The sequence below is a fragment of the Asterias rubens genome, chromosome 3 (genome assembly GCF_902459465.1).
Source record: "Asterias rubens chromosome 3, eAstRub1.3, whole genome shotgun sequence".
Classification (NCBI taxonomy): domain Eukaryota; kingdom Metazoa; phylum Echinodermata; class Asteroidea; order Forcipulatida; family Asteriidae; genus Asterias; species Asterias rubens.
The window spans coordinates 9,331,690-9,353,768 of NC_047064.1; the positions used below are offsets into that span (position 1 = coordinate 9,331,690).

At 38.3% G+C, this 22,079-nt stretch overlaps 1 protein-coding gene across 3 annotated transcripts; it reads right to left on the minus strand.

Moving 5' to 3' along the window:
* Nucleotides 1-753: 753 nt before the first annotated feature.
* On the minus strand, nt 754-19,822 carry LOC117288323. Of its 3 annotated transcripts, none has more exons than XM_033769136.1 (5): nt 19,585-19,822; nt 17,537-17,702; nt 7,654-7,874; nt 4,573-4,749; nt 754-2,916 (listed from the first exon to the last, which is right to left on the minus strand). In XM_033769136.1, the coding sequence occupies exons 3-5, from the start codon at nt 7,865-7,867 to the stop codon at nt 1,715-1,717; spliced, it is 1,593 nt and encodes a 530-aa protein (XP_033625027.1). In that variant the 5' UTR covers nt 7,868-7,874; nt 17,537-17,702; nt 19,585-19,822; the 3' UTR covers nt 754-1,714. The 3 variants fall into 3 exon arrangements, with proteins under 3 accessions (XP_033625027.1, XP_033625026.1, XP_033625028.1); XM_033769135.1 differs by having other exon boundaries at nt 19,463-19,822; XM_033769137.1 differs by lacking the exons at nt 17,537-17,702; nt 19,585-19,822 and adding an exon at nt 13,469-13,883.
* Nucleotides 19,823-22,079: the final 2,257 nt, after the last annotated feature.

Sequence of the window (22,079 nt, forward strand, 5' to 3'; positions counted from 1 at the left end):
AACTCCCACAAAGGGATAAAAACCGCCAAGCTGACAACTGCCAATCTCTCTCATACAAACTTTGGTTTAACAGATCTATGAATATGAATAACACAAACCAAGAGATTGTTATTCAGTAACTAGATGACAATACTTATTATGGTCATTGTGAAATCAGCGACTAGCTTGGGGGATTCAAACCCACAACCTTGTGATTGGAGTGAAATTTCATGCAGTAGTAAACAAGACGTCCCCAAAGTGAAGGGAATTCATGAACTGAATTATTTCAAAAAAATATAGTGACACTGAGGTGGAATATTTCAATTATTTCAGTTTGATTCAGAATTAAAAACTACCTGGTGTTTTTTCTTCTTCAGATTAAATACATTTAAACTACTTCAGAATGTCAAATAATTCATTCAGTTTTGGTTCCTGAATCTCGATATAAAAGCATGCCTTATTAAAGGCAGTGGACACTATTTACTCAATAGTTATTAGCATAAAACCTTTCTTGGTGACGAGTAATGGGGAGAAGTTGATGGTAAATAAAACATTATGGGAAACGGCTCTCTCTGAAGTGCCATGGTTTTCAAGAAAGAAGTAATTTTCCACGAATTTGATTACGAGACCTCAGATTTAGAACTTGAGGTCTCGAAATCAAGCATCTAAACGCACACAACTTCGTGGGACAAGGGTGTTTTTTACTTTCATTATTATCTCGCAACTTCGATGACCGATTGAGCTCAAATTTTCACAGGTTTGTTATTGAACGCATATGTTGAGATATATCAACTGTGAAGGCTAGTCTTTGACAATAACCAATAGTGTCCACTGCCTTTAAGTTCCAAAAGTGAAGATTGAGTTACAATCGGCAAATATTTTCCAGCTTTGCCGGAGGGTACATGTATGAACAACAACTGCCTGTGTTTCATGAGTGAGGTTTTGATTCTTCGAAAAGTGAGAACAAAAAATCATGTAACTTGCCCTTTTTGGAAAAACCAAAAAGTAACACAGCAAGTAAAGTTCATTGTATGGAATTACCATTTGCATGAAACAACACTTCTTTCTTAAACGTGAAAAACAAATAAAAATTATTTCTTTTGTATGGTGAGGTAAACTGGAGTTACGTATTTAAATGATGTATCTTTTCAGAAATGCAAAGGCAAAACTATTTTCTGGTCCAACAGGAAACTTTGCAAGTTTAATATTAAAATTTAACAATCTGGTCATAAAAAAACATGGATGTACTTTTTGTAATCAAACTTGGCTGTGCTTTACCTTTGTATTGTAAATATAAAAGTGTTGGGTCCAATTTCTTGGCTCTGCTTACCAGGGAATTCAGTGCTTACAGCGCCCTGTACAGAGCATGTAAGCAAACTCGGTAAGCAGCACCATAAAATGGTGGTTTTAAAACAGATGTGGGCCCAATTTCACATACAGCAGGAAATAGTGCTTAGCAAATTATCGGCTAAGCAAGAATTAGTTGGGAATCAGGATACATACAATTATTTACTACTTTGATTTTGGCAGGTATTCCGTTTCCAGTTAAGCAATTATATCCTGTGCTTAGCAGTATTATGAAATTGAACCCCGAAATGATGGTTATGTTTTGTTATCCTTTAAAAAAAGAGCCAAGCAAAAAACATTTTCTGGGCTTAGAAGCTCTAATAAATTGGCCCTTGATTTTGTATACTTCTATCCTTTTAGTTTTATACTCAATACACAATGCTGTTTTTCAATGAATTGATGTCGGTGGGCCAGATGTGCATTCTGCAAGCCTTAAATAAGTCGCTACTGGATCGTACGAGTTCTCCATCTTAAACGTCACCGTCCCTCGGTTTGAATCTTGAGACTTCCCCCCTTCAGCTGCAATGGTATCTCCGAGCTTGGCCGGTTTGCTGTCGTCAGTCTGTGGCGAACAATTAGTACTTCGTTTGTCTTCACCCTCCTCTTGGCAAGTTAGTAATGTTAACTCTGGTCTCTGAGATGCCCTTGGTGTCGTGTACTGTTTGTTGTTACAGTTGTTCCTTGCCGGTGAATTCAATACCAATTCATTAACGGAGACTGCAGTGACAAGTAAACAGGGTACATTCTCCTTGGATAATTTGGTCACCGTCTCCTCCGAAGCTCTCCTATGTGGGGAAGGCGGCGCACTATGGATGTTCGCCGGTTCCGTCTTGCTCCGCATCAAGATCCTTGGTTTAAGATCTCGTCTGCAGTCTGGGGGAGATTGTTGGGGGCTGTAGTTCAAGGAATGAAAGGGCGACGACCTCTGCGGAGATGGGGCGAGATTCTGAGAGAGTTTGGCGTCAAAGAATCTCTGCATCTCACAGAGTTTCTGATGCTCCATGTGTTCTAGACATAATGCAATGTACTCACTAGAGACGTTCACGGTTTCTTTATTGCTGTATGCATTCTCCTGTAACGAAGGACTGCTATGGCACCGTACAGGGCTCGACGATATTGACTTTGAGCATCCGCACACTCCTAGTACATTAGAGTTCATGTCCAGTAGACATTTTCTCTCTTCCTGCCGCTGGATGACGCTCTCGTCCGTCTTCTCCCGGTTGGACACAAACACGTCGTCCGTATCAGTGCAGCCCAGATTGCAAAACGCTGCGCTGTTCTTACACTTCTGTTGCCACTCCTTCAGATTGCACACCAGTGATGCCGGGATGTAGCCGAGGTTGTGCTGGATGTTGTAGGCGAACCACCAGTTCTTGCTCTCCTTCTGAAGTACGGTGAGGACTTCGCCCTTGCGGAAGGACAGGGCCTGCAGGTCCTCTCCCGCGGTGAACTCATCCAGCGCAATGTATTCCCGGTTGTCCATGTGAAGCGGGATGTAATTGTGGTTGATTCTTGATCTTGTCATGGCTGTCAGAGGAGCGGTTACGGTGACCGGAATCGTTCTGAGAAGACCGTCTTTCAAAGTCAGTCCTAAAACAGATCAAAGGCAATGTAAATTCAAAGTTAAGAAATAAATAGTGGTTTGATAAGATTAATCAAATGAATAATAAGCATGGACATACATGAAACTGTGGAGGGACCACATAAAGAAGCAAAGCTTGTAAGGTTATGGTTCCCTGAGCAATCTATAGAGTGGGACCACAGTATAAAAATGAGTACAGAAATTCATTTGTCAAATCATAAGATATCCAAACGTTCTCAAACGTGCATCCTTGTGGAGCATTTCTTTGTTCTTTCCTTCGTCCCTGCACCTAAAGGAACAAGTTGCCTTGGCCTTGGATCGGACGAGTTGGTCTTTAAAAAGCCTTTCTAATCGTTTGTTATAAAATGCATATGGTTAGAAAGATGTTTTAAAAGTAGAATACAATGATCCACACAAATTTGCCTCGAAACTGCGTGGTTTTCCTTTTACTCTGCGAACTAACACGGTCGGTAATTTGGCCGACAGTGGTAGTCGACGAGGTAAAAAGGAAAACCACGCAATTTCGAGTGATACTTGTGTGGATTATTATATTCTACTTTTAAAATATCTTTCTAACAACATGCATTTTATAACAAACAATTACAAATGCTTTTCACAGACCAACTCGACCGATCCAAGGCAATGTGTTCCTTTAACAGTTTCCATCGGACTTTGTACACGCATTTCCTTGTGGAGCACCTCATCCCAGTCTTTAGAATACCCCCATGGAGTCCTTCAAATTTCCCTTCTTTGTTCTGTCCTTGGTCTTCATAAGGTACCGAAAATAACCACATGAATTTACAATTGTATTTCTCCTCTACCTGAACCTGTGCGCACAATTTGTTTACCACATAAAAAGCAAATTTGCTGAGATCAAACTGGTATGGAAATTCTCTCTTGGTTTGACCTTTATAAAAGTACATTGACATCGACGATAATCAATTGGTGAGAAAGTGCCAGAAAACCAGCTGGCACACCAGTGGGATTTGAACTCCTGACTCTGCCCCAAACCTGTTAAAGTTGACAGAGTTCATAATTTCTGCAACAGGTTCTGGAGAAGGTCAACAATTAGATTCTGGCATGCCAAAATAAGCCTGGAGGGTTTTGCGTGAAGATTCTTCTTTTATTTAATTTTATTATTATTTTATTACACTTTACAAGGGCAAAACAGTTACAGAAATAAAAAGATACAATCCTAAAAATGAATAAGACTGGGAAACATTCGACATCACAGTTCGAGGCTCATTACGCCAGAGAGTGGCCTAGAGCCAGTTCGCATTCATTGCGCACTCTAATTCTTTGTACACGCTTACCTATAAAACATCATTACATGAATGTACATATACCCTGTATCCAATGATATCGCTGGTTCTGTAAAGCCTATACCTGGGCCAAATTTCATAGAGCTGCTAAGCACAAAAATTTGTTAAGCATGAAATTTCTTCCCCGATAAAGACAGGATTACCAGCCAAATGTCCATTTGTTGCATAGTGCTTGTTACTGGTATTCAGCTTTTGTTTCCTTATCCTGAAAATAACATGGAAATTTGGTTGGTACACCTGTTTTTATCAAGGAAGAAATTTCAAGCTAAGCAAATTGTTGTGCTTAGCAGCTCTATGAAATTGGGCCCAGTAAGGACAGGGGACCAGTCTATGTATACACACCTGATTCATCCAGCGCTGATCCCTGGTAGCATTGAACCAGGCTACACAGGTCCCTGGCCTGGATGTCCCGGCCTCTCTCTTCACTTCGATCTCTCCTGACGTAGAACATGGACTCTAGAGTCTCCACAAGATAGTGGTTGACAGTGATACCCGTACAGACTGAGATGACAAAGTGACCTGTGTCAAATAAGAAAGCATAGACAATGATATGGCAAGATAGTGGTTGACAGTGATACCCGTACAGACTGAGATGACAAAGTGACCTGTGTCAAATAAGAAAGCATAGACAATGATATGGCAAGATAGTGGTTGACAGTGATACCCGTACAGACTGAGATGACAAAGTGACCTGTGTCAAATAAGAAAGCATAGACAATGATATGGCAAGATAGTGGTTGACAGTGATACCCGTACAGACTGAGATGACAAAGTGACCTGTGTCAAATAAGAAAGCATAGACAATGATATGGCAAGATAGTGGTTGACAGTGATACCCGTACAGACTGAGATGACAAAGTGACCTGTGTCAAATAAGAAAGCATAGACAATGATATGGCAAGATAGTGGTTGACAGTGATACCCGTACAGACTGAGATGACAAAGTGACCTGTGTCAAATAAGAAAGCATAGACAATGATATGGCAAGATAGTGGTTGACAGTGATACCCGTACAGACTGAGATGACAAAGTGACCTGTGTCAAATAAGAAAGCATAGACAATGATATGGCAAGATAGTGGTTGACAGTGATACCCGTACAGACTGAGATGACAAAGTGACCTGTGTCAAATAAGAAAGCATAGACAATGATATGGCAAGATAGTGGTTGACAGTGATACCCGTACAGACTGAGATGACAAAGTGACCTGTGTCAAATAAGAAAGCATAGACAATGATATGGCAAGATAGTGGTTGACAGTGATACCCGTACAGACTGAGATGACAAAGTGACCTGTGTCAAATAAGAAAGCATAGACAATGAAAAAATGAAGAACGATCACCCCAGTGCCCAATTTCATAGAGCTGCTTAAAGGCAGTGGAAACTATTGGTAATTGCTCATAATCATTATTAGCATAAAACCTCACTTGGTACCGAGTAATGGGTAGAGGTTGATAGTAAAAAACATTGTGAGAAATGGCTCCCTCTGAAGTGACGTAGTTTTCGAGAAAGAAGTAATTTTCCACGAATTTGATTTCGAGACCTCAAGTTTAGAATTTGAGGTCTCGAAATCAAGCATCAGAAAGCACACAACTGAGTGTGACAAGGGTGTTTTTTCTTTCATTATTTTCTCGCAACTTCGACGATCGATTGAGCTCAAATTTTCACAGGTTTGTTATTTTATGCATATGTTTAGATACACCAAGTAAAAATACTGGTCTTTGACAATTACCAATAGTATCCACTGTCTTTAAGCACATAAAGTAGCTAAGCACAGAATAAGGTTACCATTCAATCTACCATCTTTGTGATATATGGATCACAAAGGCGACCAAACAGAATTGGTTGGTCACAAAAATAGTGCTAATGTCCCTCACTCAGTGACGCTCAAGGTGCTTTAACATTCAGTATTTTCCATCAAGGTATTTGTGAAACTTTGTTTGAAGAATGAGACCTATTCCTACATGTACATGTATATACATGTATCACCATGTTATGGCTTACAAGGTGCTGTGGCGCAATATAATGCCAATCAAACCAGGAACTTAAGGGTGAACCACTTCTCTTTATGATAAGTTCACTGGGTTCTTTGGCGTGCGATAAACACAACACACGGGATCGACCAAATAGTCAATTTGTCTGAATTTTCACAATTTTCCAGAAAAGGGAAACAAAATTAACACTGTGTGCCATAGCAAATGATAAAGAACACTGATCTATTCTTTACAGATGCTGAAAGCCAGCAGGTGAGTTCAGCACTCCCCTCAAAGTTCAACACCACAATCGTGATTCACACCAACAGAGGGGGTAATCAAGGATGCTGCTAATAAGACACATGTCATGAAGCATTCAAGGAGGTCTTCTGTGCAAGTCTGGTACAAACTTCCAAACCAAGTTGGTAAAACTGGTTTAAACAGCCAATAAAGGATGATCTCAATTATATAGATATTACAGTTTTCTAATTGCTGGAGTCCATAGGAAACATAAAAAATATATAACGAGTTTCTTACCTCATGTTAAAACATGGTAAAAATGTTTTTTCTACAGAACGCTTCTTGCCCAATTTCTGAAAAATGCGGGGTCAAACAAACCTGCGCGACAAAGGAATCGTGACGTCAGTGGCGGCTATTTGGTGTGGAAAATAGCGCCCTCAGTTTGCCAAAGCTGGAGAACTGTGTTCACGCCCAATTAGGGAAATATCACACTGGCGTCAAGAGGTCATTATAATAGATAAGCTGTTTTTGACTATCGGCTGAAAAAGCCGCGCAGCCGGGCGCATTTTTTACTTGAGTTATTTGTTACTAAATGCAAATTTTGGGAGTAAAATGGTTATTAACAGGAAATCTACTATGTCTATTTGGCCATAGAAAAGGTAATAGTTGAAATATTGAGACCATCCTTTATTGGCTCTTTAAGTTTTAAATTTGTACGATTCCGTTTAATAATCATTATTAAAGAACTATTATCGTCGAGCGCAATCACATTCACCGAGAAGTCTTATGCGCTATAAAATGAGAATGTACATCCTCACCCAAAAATGTCATTTTTATTTCAGTTATAACTTTAAGAATTATTTTGGTTTCATATAAAAATTTGAAACTGAATTTAGAACTAATTGCTATGAGTGTTTTTATTTCATATTTTTATATTTTTTTTTATATAAAAGGGTTTAAAAAGATTTGATTTCATAGAAAAATTTAGTTTTCATGAGTTGTTTTCCTTTCCAAATGTGCTAGACTTGCACAGTCACTGTCTATAGCAAACCTGGGTGTCCTTTTCAGGGGCAGGTTGATTTGAAAGATCTTTTTAACGGAGGGCAGAACTTTGGGGGGAAGGGGGTGTGGTTCAACTCACCTCCTTGGGGGGAAGGGGGTGTGGTTCAACTCACCTCCTTGGGGGGGAAGGGGGCGTGGTTCAACTCACCTCCTCTATTGCTGCTCTGCCTGACAAGAAACAGACCTTCAGCTGTATGGGAGTTTTTCAAAAGTAAATCCTCGGCCACACTCCGCGCCAGGAGTCCATGAAACCATAGCGGTACGCCCTCTGGAGTCGGCGCCCTGCCAGTCATTCGGGAATTCGGTGGCGACAGGCGAGATGCAGAGCTGATCGCTGTGCGTTGCTGTTTTGAGACAGACATTTCAGTTCTGGAGGAAGAATAGATATACAAAAAAAGTAGCAAATAAATGAGGCTGCCAATTGAATACCAAATGCTTTAAGTGTCCCAAATTGACTTGGGAAAATAGAATAAGCTGTTGAAAACATAACCAACCAAAAGGAAATGTGGTTAGAATGCAAAAAAAAACCGCTTATTTTACATTAAGCTTTTGATAAAGACTCTGCTAGGGTCGGAATGTTAGGCCAATTCACTATTTTTTGCACAATTTTTTTATCAGTAAAACAGCTCGACTCATGCTGTACGTTTTGCTGTATTTTCTCATTACCTTATTTCAAAGGCCTGTACTGTGAGATATTCTTCTAGCTTTCCCCCTCTCTTTTGCATTTTGGAACTCCATAGTACCCATATTGTTTTTCCACTATTACAAACCAGGCTATATATCCCCTGGCACCCACAGTAACTGCCACGGTGCCCTGTGCTTTTGCTGTGGTGCCCTTTGCAAAGTTCCAATACAAATTTTCCTCAAAGAAGTGCCCCTTAGCAGATGAAAATTCCTGTCCTTTTCAAGAACGAAACTCAAGGCTTGACAATCTATCACAATTCAAGAGAAATGCCAATAGACATTTTCTCCTCCCCCTAAAGTTCTACATTTTTCTTGTAGCGTTCACTTTGACTTTGAGTGGGCCTTCTGGCCTTGAGTTGGCGTATCCCCCCCCCCCCCAAAGAAAAGAAAAGAAAAAAAGAAAAAAAGAAGAAAAAAAAACCCCTGTTTTACATCTGTCATTCATGAAGCGGTATACCTGACAAAAGTCATCACAACAGGATACAATCCCAAATGTCAGCAGACATACAGTTTAGTCACAGATTCAAGAAACAACATCCAGAAGGCATGCTATAAACCTCTTTGTGAGAAAAGTGGCTCTGATATCAAATTGATTTTAAGTGCTTCCCCACCTACTGAAACAGCCCCCCTACCGGGCGGCAGAGGATGCTGCCCCATCCAGAGTTATTACGTACTCTTAGTAAACACTCCAAGTCTGATGAATATTTATGAATGCATTCAAACACAATAATGGGTCGGTTTATGACTGCGAGGGGTCTGTCCTTCCCCAGCAATGCTATGGCCTACATGTACTCCCACCAGGCAATGAACCCAAACCAATACTGAAGGATACTTAAAGACACTGTCAAAGACCAGTCGTCTCACTTGGTGTATCTCAACATAGGCATAAAATAACAAACCTTTGAAAATTTGAGGTCAAATGGTTGTCAAAGTTGCGAGATAATAATGAGAGAAAAAAACGTCCTTGTCACATGAAGTTGTGTGCTTTTAGATGCTTGATTTTGCGACCTTAAAATCTAAATCTGAGGTCTTGAAATCAAATGCGTGGAAAATTACTTCTTTCTCTAAAACTTTGTCACAACAGAGGGAGTCGTTTCTGACAAGGTTTGATAGTATCAACAGCTCCCCATTGCTTGTTACCAAGTAAGGTTCCATGCTAATAATTATTTTAAGTAATTACCAATAGTGTCCACTGCTTTAAGGAGGTCCACCAAGTAGAGAAAATTAAACAATGCCAAGAGTGTATGGATTTCTTCAATGTGACCTTCAGAGGTGCGAGTCATTGTTGACTGAAGCTGTCCCAAACAAGGAAACCTAACTTTGGGAGGTATGCTACAATGATGACATCAGTAACGCTGTTCATTTTTTCAGATTTCAATATATGTATGAACAAATTCAGAACAATTTTTTCAGTGAGGTTTCTGATGAAGCCACTTGTGTAGTAGTGAGTGTTTACTGAGAGAAGTTGTAAATTTTTTGAAAATCACAGAGCAATGTCTTCAGGAAAGTCGCGGTAATCCTTTGTACATGCTAAAATAATGTTCGTCTCACTGAGACAACAGTTATTTTTTGTGAAATTGTTTTACTCATTTCTCAAACCCTACAGCACCTCAGTAAATAATATACCAAGGGAAGCTTTCTACTATCGATATCTTACAACTGTGTAAGCTTCATGTAAATCTGTGTAGGTTTGTGTCTTGAGTCGTACAAAAAAGTAACCAGACCCTTTTACGGCTCACAACTGACAAAAAATAAATTTAGAGTAACCTGCGAGTTCATCCAAAAGAGATGAATTGTAACAAAACAACAAGGTAAATTAATATTTTACAGGATTCCATTTAGTATTCAATGGCGTGACACAGCATTTCTTTTTTTACTGAATGAACGGGCGTAAACATATATTAATGATATGGTACGATCTGCACGTTTACACTTTCTCAAGAATTGGAAACAAATATATCCAAAGTTCAATTTCACAGTGTGACAAGCTTACTAATTAATCTTCATTCAAGTAAATCTGTAATTGTAGATAACTTTCCCTTTGGGCCATTGCCAAGAAATGATGACCCCCCCTTTATAGGTCGGTCAGCTCTGACGTTACTCGCTGAAATGGTGTTAATAAATGTGCCGACGTCAGCCCTCTTTCCCCCTAAGGCTTTTTCATATTTGGAGGAGGGGGGGGGTTGCTGGAAGAAGGGGCCCCCCTGGCTATAATGTCTGTTTTGGTACGCTCAAGTGATTCCAAGAAAGTGAGACCACGGGCCGAGGCATATCACTTTTCTTCTTGTCTCACTACATCTTCCAATTCATCCTTCACATCGCCGCGGACTGGCACGGTCCAGAATTCCATAAACTGAATGGTCCGTTTAATTTGATTCGGACTGTATTTCCTGCCCCTGATGACAACTGCTTAGAGAAGGGTACCGGTGGCTATTGCAATTAATTATGCAAATTTGAGCGTGGGACAGCAGGCGCGTGTGTGTATTACGTGTAAAAGGTGATGGGGGGGGGGGCATTGGTTGATGGAGTAAAGTGCTTGAACTTGCAGTTAATCAAGCATTACTTGGATATCGGATTCTCTCTCATGATTTTGCACTTGAAATTTTTTCCACCACAAATGAAAAACTCAATTCCTGCTAATTTAAATCTCTATAAAAATAAGCACTTGTATTCTTATAGAATTAGTATAACAATTAATAGTGTCAGAGCTGCTCACTTTGCATCTTGCAATCAGGGCATTGTTTTTAGAATTACATTCATAAATATAACAAGGGAAAGGTTTCCATAATCAGGGATATTTTTTAAGTTTGTTCATTAGAACTTATAATAGATGTTAAATTTGCATCGCCGATGCAAATTTAACATCTATTATATCGTTGCGGTACCCGCTGCCAAAACATAGGGTTCGAACTGCCTCTAGCTGCCGGGCAACCTCGGTAGTCTAGTTGGTAAGACACTGCTCTAGAATTGCAAGGGTTGTGGGTTCTAATACCACCCGAGTAACATGCCTGTGAAACTTTTTTACAGGACTCGGGAACAGTGCTAACACACATCGGTGTATGGGTAAAAACCAAAATTAATATTCATTAGAACTTGTAAAGATTGGTTATTTTCCAGAAAACTTTCTGCAGAATCAGGGACAGTTTGGCAACTCTGTATTTGTGGATAATATCTCAAATTAGCATCTTTACTAATACTGTTTGTAAAGTAAACTTAAAGACTCTGGACGCTATTGGTAATTGTCACGGACCGGTCTTCCCAACGTTTTATACTATCAACAGCTCTCCATTGCTTGTTACCAAGTAAGGTTTTATGCTAATAATTATTTTGAGTAATTACAAACAGTGTCCAGTGCCGTTAATAGGTTCAATTTGGTTTCACTCTCCAATTAATGGGCTTTCAGGCAAGAGCTTGAACACACACACAAAATTAATAAAAGAACTGGACCAGCAAATTTACAAAAAAAGGAAAGAGTTTCTAGCCAGCTATCCAAACAAAAAATGTTTTTACAAAAAAAGAGTCTATTTTTGGGGATTGGTGAAAAACAAGTTTTATATGTCAGGATATATTTAATCTTGGTCTGAAATCAGCCGTCAGTTGAGTTTTCCAGGGACTGTAAGGAATCTACAACTCAGATGTCAGTAAATGTCTGTTTGGCTTGTTTCTGTTCTTTAGCTAACACAGATAAAATTTGTCTTGCTATCATCTCGGCAAATGGAAACTGTCTTCAGTTACAGACCTCGGCCAGTCCCCGAGGTGCTCGCGTGTATTACCCTGCCTCGGCTATTTTCGTTGTCAACATTCTCCGTCTGGGACATCTTGAATGTTTTTGTTTTCCTTTGTATTTCTTTCCAGATATACTTTACACTTTTTTCTTTCTACTGGCTCTACTTAAATTCTGGGTTTTTTTTGGCTGACTCTTTTGTTGTACCGCGGAACCGTTTTCTGGGCCACTTGCAACATTGTGATGTTTGTGTATATACCATGTTCCTGACTTATAATTTTTGAGGTTTTTTACCAAGAGAATACCTACTACATGTCACTTTTATTAAGAGGAGACCATTTAAGTATCCTTCAAATATTAACATTATAATAGAGAATAATGGAAGAATCGTACCTGATTCAAAATTTACTTTATATAATACTTTATACACTGTATATACTATTGGTAATTACTTTTAAACAGTTATTAGCAAAAAACCTTACTTGGTAATGAGTTATGGGGAGCTGTTGATAGTTTAAAACATTGTGAGAATCGGCTCCCTCTGAAGTAACGTAATTTTCGAGAAAGAAATAATTTTTTGCTTAATTATTTGAAATTTGTTTTCGAGACCTCAGAATTTGATTTTGAGGTCCCGAAATCAAACATATGAAAGTGCACAACTTCGTGTGACAAGGGTGTGTTTTTTTCTTCCATTAATATCTTGCAACTTTGACGACCAATTGAGTTCAAATTTTCACAGGTTGTGCCTACTTGAGATTCACCAAGTGAGAAGACTGGTCTTTGACAACTACCAATAGTGTCCAGTGTCTTTAAGGTACCTGTACATTTTACTTAAACAAAGTTTTGTTAAATTAAACACAGGCAAAACAGCTGAAGCTACAAACATTGCAGGACTTTTGGGATGCCAGTAAGAACAATATGAAGTCTTTATAGACCAATCCGACGAAAAAAATTTGGTAGCGCCTTCTATTGAAATTTTTTACAATTGCGGTGTCATTTTGTGCACAATCTATGCACTAAAAATACCGCAGCAAATGGCGCGCGGTGCTCAACACTTGCGCGCCCGGATTATGTCTATATATTGTACATATCTACCAATAAGGTAACTCGAGGCACTTGAACAGACAGAAACAATTCTAACTAAGACAAATTTTAGAAATGTTTGAAATTATGACACCAAATTGTATGTAGCACCTAAGGGATCACAGGGTGCTGCGGCATATTCAGCAGCCACTGCTGGTAAAGCGTATGTTTTTGATAATGTGTGCATGCTCAGAACTATGTTAACAATGGGAATTTACATGGTACGTCTGCTGCCACCTAACATTCCAAAGTCTGCCATTATATGTACGAACATTGTAAGCACTTTTTGAAAACACAGCCAGCATCTTTCGGGGATGACATTCAAAACAAAGTGCGAAGTAATTTCCAAAAGCTCAGACAGAAAACTGGTGCTTATGCCAACCAACCTTTCCAAAAACAATTTTTTTGTTGAGCTAGAAACAAGTTGACCGGTGTTTCAGTCTAGCCTTATTTTCTAAGAATAACAAAGTACCTTCTTGATAAAACTGCTATCAGCTCATTCCAACACCATCAGCCTACTCACAAGAGAATACCCTCTTGAACGTGATTATCAGTACCAATGTGGCGTGACAGCTGGATAACCGATCGTAAAAAAAAAAAATTTTGTCTCCCGATACTCTACTGAAAGCATACACCCTGACGCGAAGACACACTCTGACACCCCAAATCTAAGGGGTTTCAACCCCACCATTTCCTGTTTGTTCACCGATTAGCCAATCAGGTCGCCTCGTCCACCGAGCCTGGAATTCCAAGTTCCCCTTTCAATCCGTGTTGATCGGTCACTCAATCCTTTCTGTCAACGTCCTTGTCCTAAGCATGAAGTTGTTTTGCCGGATGGTTGGCTCGAGTGAAGGACTTACATTTCCATTATTATAACCCGACTGAACTCTTGAATGGGCAATCAAATTACCCACCCCACCCCCCCCCCCTTAAAAAAAAAGAGGGAGAGAGACTGTTTACAATGACTGACGATTGACCTAACCAGTTCACTAAAGACCTTAGTAAGCCTGAATGTTCAAATTGAAATGATAATCCCCCTTTCCAGTCTTTGTTACGCCAGACTCCACCAGTGTGCCAGAACTTTCTATGGAGGTTCGGGGTGCTTTTAAGAGCACAATAGAGCGCGACACCATGGCGATAGTTCCAAGTGGGGAAGTCACAAGGTCACATGTTTGGGTTTCCTGTCACTAATGTAAGGAGAGGAGCTCATGGAGGGGGGGGGGGGTGTGGAGGGCCCCGAAGGGCAACTTCTTTATAAAGAAAAAATTCTTTTCAGCGGGGATGTTTCTGGATTTCTGAAGTTTTTATTGTTGCTGATTGGGTGACAGGTAACAAGAGCGCTCCAAGTCGGTGTGTTCAAAGCGCTGATGTGTGTAACCTTAACAAACACAACTCCTGTGTTTGACACTGTTCAATAAGTGGGTAATGCTTTTCACCCGGAAAAAAAAAAATACCGAAACAATAAACCCCCGCAGATAAACACGACAAATGGAAAGGAAAGACAAAAAAAAAGACTAAATAAACACCGCTTCTAAATCTGAATACAAGAAATCCAAGAATAAACATCAGTCTACGTTGCCAACTCTTTTCACAGAATTTCTTATTTTGTACACATACTGTGAGCCTGCGTGGGTTTTCATTGAAGACCAACAAAAAAAACCATTATTGATGAGATTTGTTTTATTTAGGCAGACAATTGTCTTCTCAGAATACTCTTAAAGGCAGTCATGGCAGTGGACACTATTGGAAATTACTCAAAATAATTGTTAGCATAAAACCTTACTTGTTAAGGAGTAATGGGGAGAGGTTGATGGTATAAAACATTGTGAGAAACGGTTCTCTCTGAAGTGACGTAGTTTTCGAGAAAGAAGTAATTTTCCACAAATTTGATTTTGAGACCTCAGAATTAGATTTTGAGGTCTCGAAATCAAGCATCTGAAAACACACAACTTCGAGGGTTTTTTCTTTCATTATTATCTAGCAACTTCGACGACCAATGAAGCTCAAATTTTCACAGGTTTGTTATTGTTATCTGTTTTATCCAAGGTGAGAATGTTACACATGTCAACCTGCAAAATAATTCCAAACAATGGTCTCTAACGTGCATCGCCCCCAAACACTTCAAGCCTACAAACAATAGGTGTCCGCAAAACCAACTTCCCTCTCAGAAATAAGGACAGGGTTTATCTCAAATAACAATCTTGGATAGAATTTTTCATCGTTTTCTCAAAGCACACAGACAAAATTGGTAGTTGTCCAAGACCAGTATCTGCACTTTATGTGACCCGACATAAACTAACAAACCTGCCAAAGTTTACGCTCAACTGGTCATCAGAGTCTCTAGAATATAATGAAAATAATCCCATCGCTGTTTTCAAACACGTATTTTGGACTCGAGCTGTTTGTTTTACTCATCTTCAAAGCGCAGAATTTCAGGCAAAAATACTTTTGAGGAAAATTTGTACAACATGAACATCTTTAGACAATGCAAATTATGTGTAAATTTGTGAAGGTTTGTATTTTCAATCTGACCAATGTTATGCACCCCTTTAAAGCCATTGGACACTTTCGGTAAACAGTGTTGTCCAGGGCCCCCACACTTCGTGTATCACAACTTCTATAAAAAATAACAAACCTGTGAAAGTTTAAGCTCAATCGGACGTCGGAGTCGGGAGAAAATAATGGGAAAACCCACCCTTGTATCCGCGCGTTTCGCCGTGTCATGACAGGTGTTAAAAATAAATCCGTAATTCTCGCTATCGAGAATTGATATTGTTTTACTGTTTTCTCAAAAAGTAAAGCATTTCATGGAATAATATTTCAAGAGAAGTCTTTCGCCACTACCTTCTGTAAACCCTGTAAGTTACTTGTAAATCTGTGAACTTTTTACAAATAACTTACAGGGTTTACAGAAGGAAATGGTGAAAGACTTCTCTTGAAATATTATTCCATGAAATGCTTTACTTTTTGAGAAAACAGCAAAACAATATAAATTCTCGTTAACGAGAATTACGGATTTATTTTAAACACATGTCATGACACGGCGAAACGCGCGGAAACAAGGGTGGGATTTTCCGTTGTTTTCTCCCGACTCCGATGACCGATTGAGCCTAAATTTTCACAGGTTTGTTATTTGATATAGAAGTTGTGGTACACAAAGTGTGGGCCTTGGACAACACTGTTTACCGAAAGGGTCCAATGGCTTTAATGCATATTATGTGTAAATCTGTTAAGATTTGTATTTTCAATCTGACCAATGTTATGCACCCCTTTAATTGGTAAAAACACCATGTCTTCCTACCAACAAGATAAAGCCCAGGTCAAAATTCCAGTTGAACCTAGTTAACTGGTGTCAACTGGTTCAACTGGATAGTGACCAAACTCGTCCATTTTTCTTATTAACCAACTGGTTTGGACTAGGTTTAACTGTGTTCAACTAGGTTGAAATTATAAACCAGTTGGTTTCTGTCCATTTTCCATATTAAACCAACTAGTTTTAACTGTGTTTAACTAGTTTATCAACTGGTTTTCAACTAGTTCCAGTTAAACCCAGTTTAACTAACTAGGTTCAACTGGAATTTTGACCTGGGAGGCAAAGTGTACCTTTGGTTTTGGGGATCATTCAATGGGAGACTTTCTGGGACGATAGAGGGCAGCAGACTTACCGGGTAAATCCATTGTTCTCAGAATTATGCGCATGTTCAGAACTACGTGAACAATGGAAATTTACCCGGTATGTCTGCTGCCGCCTAGCGTTGGAAAGTCTCCTATTGTTTTAATCCTATATAAATGTAGATGTACATGTGTATTGACCCCTTGCACGCGTATCACACGCGGCGACCAATGCCACGCTCACCATGTTGGTGGGCAGTTAGGTTTACGTGTATTAACGCCGCATCGCCTAAAATGCTCACTTTACTGCCTAACGCGCAGCATAGAGTTATATATAAAAACGCACAGTGAAATTGCCCACCAGTTTGGCGCATTCAAGATTTTTTTGCTGATGACGTCAGGTGAAATGGGTCAATACAATAAAACTAACATATGAAAAATTGCATTTCAAAAGGTGGTCCGGTTTGTGAGATAACATCTAAAATCCGCAGCGGTTATATGCCACGCAGGAAGCATAATTTGTAACTTGAATTCACAATCTGAGAGGCGTCACTGACAGTAACGCTTCTCATATTCAAACATTTGAGCATAAAAACTGACATATTTATTCCATAACCACACTACTTCAAAGAGAAATGTTTCTCAACATGCTTTATACATAGTTAACAATTTGATATTGTTAGCTTTACAGTGTGATTACGTCCGTCTTCTATTTAACATGATGAGTTGTTTGTTCTCAACTTTAATATTCAGGGACCCAAATGGGAACCAGTTCTTAATACTGTTTTGGCTTCTTACCAAAAGTAATTTTAAGAGTGATTACCAAAAGTATAACCTCCCCTTTAACACTAAATTTCCTAAAAAGAAAGATACTGAAAAAGGTTGACTATACCCCAGTCCCTTTCTCATGTTTCCGGATGAAACTTACCTTTTGTTATCTACGGTAAATTCCAAAGTGTAGCATCCTGCCGCAACGGGTGATGTGTCGTCCAGTCAGGGCTTACTCTGGAAGTCATTTGATAAGGTCCCGCAAGTGCTTTTTCGTCTCTTGTTTATTTTTAATCAGAGAAGTTGGAGGTTGGCGGGAAACGATCCTGTTAACGCAATAAATCCGGAATGGAAAGATTTATCAAATTGTCTTGAGAAACTGACAAACCTTTCATTAAAGACACAGTACACTATTGTTAATTGTCAGAGACCCGTCTTCTCACTTGGAAAATCTCCACATGTGCACAAAATAACAAACCTGTGAAAATTTGAACTCAGTTGGTCATCAAAGTTGTAAGAAAATAATGGAGAAGAAAAAAAACCTTTGTCACACGAAGTTGTGTGCTTTCAGATGCTTGATTTCGTGACCTCAAATTCTAAATCTGAGGTCTCGAAATCAAGTTCATATTTTAGTGAGAAATTACTTCGTTCTTGAAAACGACGCTATTTCAGCATGTTCAGAGGGAGTTCACAATGTTTTATACTATCAACAACTCTCCATTCATCACTAGCAAGTAAGTTTTTATGCTACCAACTATTTTGAGCACTTACCAATAGTGTCCAGTGCCTTTAAATATAAATCCTACTCAGACAAGTTGTTCAAAAATTGTGTGGAGTGGTACATCATAATGTAACAAGATACGCTTTTTCAACTCACTTCTCTTTTTCACTTTATTTGCTACAAATAATTATGTATCCTGTTTTTTTGACAATGCAAAAAAAGTGTCCAAACTACTTCCCCTACAAGCCTCTGTTCGGTTACATTGACTTTGAAGCATAGAAGAAGAAAAACTTGACAGCTGCACTTAAATGAAAGTTCTTTACCAAGTTGAAAAGAGACGATGTCTACCAATGTGCTTACAAATCATTTATAGGAACGAGAAATAGTATTCCAAACTTTGTACAGGATAACGGTACACGCTCGGAATGTACTTTTATTAAATTCATGAAAATATTGAAGTGGTTTTCAAAAGAATTGCTCATTGCATTGTCATTTTAACCCTTATTCTGTGCACCAAAAGGTTAAATGAGCCATTTCACAGCTTCAATTAAAAAAAAACCGGATAGAACAAATATCTTAAACACAAACCGGAACCTGATCTGTTTCAGTTTGAGAAGTCTTGACAATTAATAGAGAGACCGTGCAACATCTGAACATTTTTGAGTAAGCTTGAGGTTGTACATTTATCTTTTTATTTATTTATTCGTTTATTTAGTTAGTTAAATTTGTATTTGTTTAGTTAGAATTTATGAAACATCCAACACAACAGCACATTGCGCCAATAACAGCATGGTCACAGTAAGTGAGAAGAAATGTTTAGCTTTGGGAAAGACCCACTGAGTAAAACCCAATCCACATGCAAGGATTTGGTCCAAGGTGGGGTTTGAACCAGGGTCCACAGAACGAAACCACTGAGAATGAAGGCAACAAAATCTTGCACTTTATTTTATGCGCAATGTTAAATTTTGTGTCAGCAAAATCGCAAATTCATGATACTAAAATAATATAATTTCATGCAGTCTTAAGATCACACTGTGGGTAGTGAAGAAAGAATGCGCACAAAAATAACCACAAATATTGCTTAAGTTGGGGAAAGAAATTTCTAACTTAAAGTTTCGAGATGAAAAATTAATACAATCAAATCGCTGTTCACAAAGGTACTTGCTTATGTTTGACATTCACTGCTGGAACTAAATTCAATCAAAGACATTAATATTTGTTGACAATGCTGTAAAATAAAATCAGTACGTCAGGCCAGTAAAAAAACAATCACAACACAAACAGCAAAATGACCATAACACACTAAATAATAAACCTTCTTCATGTAACATAACAAAACACAATTATCAATAATTGAAAAAATACCTTTTCAGTAGGAGAAATCATGTGTACGAACATTGTCAATTAACTGCGGTCTGAATAGTCCTAAATTCACCTAAATCCATTTTGATGAGCAAGTCATAGCGAAGACACATGGTGAACCTCACCGCATCCTATCTCCACATCCTAACCCAGTACAAGCTCCACATCCAAGCTACACATCAACGTGTGTCGTCCGTGTGTGTTTATAATACACCGTTGCAAGATGAAGTGTCGGCTGTTTTTTTTAAATATTTCTTTTTATATTTGTCCCCCCCCTGTCCAGAGTACAGCTCTCCGTCCGTTCGTCTCTTTACTACTTCATTCAGGAAGAATGAAATCTTGTCACGAGGCTCTCCTACTCCGACTGAGATAGGTCAGAAATAAGGTTGTCCTATACGTCTAATGCAGGGTTGGTTGGCTGGCCGGCCGCGCACAGAAACAAACATATACACACAGGCGGTGAAATTAACTACCGAGCTAGGGAGTCTATTTGAGGCTGGCTAGCGTGCAGATAAATTTTGATGTGGATGTTTCCTCTTCATCTCAACTAGCCTTGGATGCAGATGTCAGGGAAACAGCATCAGTGGAATGAATATTATTTCGTCATTTTGAAGAGAAAAAAAGATGGAATAAAAAAATAAAAAACTACAAATATTTACCGGAAGATAATTTGAATGTTTTGAAAAAACAAAATGTTGTCACTTATTTTGTTTTATTCTTCATATACCATGGAACAATGCCATTAGTTTGAATTAAAACTTGAATTAAAACTTGTAATAAGATGTAATACATTAGAACTGACATGTGAAAATTCACATTCCAAAAGGTGGTCGTGTTATCGAGGTACATCCCTGAACATCCGGAGCAAGTAATTTCCCAAAGAAAGAATAATCCGCAGTAATGCACTCTGTTTCAAATTCATTGGCGTAAACACTGATATACTTTGTACATTTATCCACACTACTTTGAAGTGAAATATAAAACTTAAAAAATGCTTTATACAACCAAAAGTCGCTGTCGGCTTTTAACCAATGTAGCTTGTAATGCCATTAATTTCAAGAGTGATTTCCAAACGTATACCTTCCCTTTAAAATGATGCAGAGAGGTTTGGGTGTAATACCGATCATCAAGTCGGTATGATTATGTGTCTATAGCAGTCCTCCAACAGCAACCATGAATAAAACATACTTCCGGACTGGTGGCCATCGCATTTTAAAATCATGTTTTCCCCAGATGGCACTGTGTTTAGTTTCTGGTTTCTTGCGATACAAATTTGTATGTGTCACCCACCAAGTTGTTAGTCATCATTCAACTAACATTTAATAGTATTATTATTATTATTATTATTATTGGTTTATTAAAAATGCAAACATGGCGGCCAAAAAGCCGAATTGCGGATGCATAATACACAAAGAGTAAAAATACAATAATTATTACTACAAATCTATTAAAATTTGAGAAAAAAACAATAAAGTTAAACATACTCATATTACACAAGGGAGCAGGTTTAAAAAATTTACCAAAAAAGCCACTACAATTACCAAGAAGACGAGAAAAGACATATAAACGAAAAGTCAAATAGTATTTGAAGAAACAAAATCGCACGCACTTTAGAGCTAGCAGTGTATACATTAAATGTTTTGTCAATTCTGTCATCTGCTCCTAAGTATTTGAGCAAAACAACGTTTAAAGACAGTGGACACTATTGGTAATTGTCAAAGACCAGTCTTCTCACTTGGTGTATCTCAACATTTATACATAAAATAACCAACCTGTGAAAATTTGAGCTCAATTGCGAGATAATGACCAAAGACGAAGTTGTGTGCTTTCAGATGCTTGATTTCGAGACCTCAAATTCTAAACTTGAGGTCTCAAAATCAAATTCGTGGAAAATTAATTCTTTCCCGAAAACTATGTAACTTCAGAGGGAGCCGTTTTTCATAATGGTTTATACTATCAACCTCTCCCCATTACTCGTTACCAAGTAAGGTTTTATGCTAATAATTATTTTGAGTAGGATAGTGTCCACTGCCTTTAAATAAGATTTCTTTCAATAGGATCCAAATAACGTGGAGGCAACTTGAATAAAACTGAATTCAAACATAACTTACACCCCCACAAATTAAAAAAACAACCAGACAATAAAAACTAAACGTAAAAAAAAAACAGCATTTCAGACAGAAATATTCTTACAATACATTTGGGTAACTACCTCAATAACCAAAACATATTCCAATTATTAACAAGTTACAAATTGCTTGTTACAAATTGTGTATAATTTATGTGTTATACCAGTGCAATTGAACCTATCCATTTGACATACTTAAGAAACCATTAAATGTAAATACAGTCTTTCTGATATTGAGTATTTTGATACTACATGTATCTTGTGACCTTTAGATCAACTCAAATTTAATATTCAAATTAATAAGTGACCCAAGCAGGCTACTTTGAAGGAAATTTGTATGTTTTATACCAGTGTAATTCAACCTACCCGTTTTAAATACTAAAGAAAACAATAAATATAAATTCAGTCTTTCTGATATTGAGTTTTCCATACTACATGTATCTTGCGACTTTTTAGAGCAACTAAAATCTCCTGACGATGACTAGAGCAAGC

Excerpts from the sequence above, each read along its gene's own strand:
- LOC117288323 (XM_033769136.1), bottom strand. The coding sequence starts at position 7,867 with ATGTCTGTCTCAAAACAGCAACGCACAGCGATCAGCTCTGCATCTCGC. Across the intron at positions 4,750-7,653 it reads GCAGAGCAGCAATAGAGGAG|GTCACTTTGTCATCTCAGTC; the intron begins GTGAGTTGAACC and ends TATTTGACACAG. Across the intron at positions 2,917-4,572 it reads ATCAGCGCTGGATGAATCAG|GACTGACTTTGAAAGACGGT; the intron begins GTGTGTATACAT and ends GATCTGTTTTAG.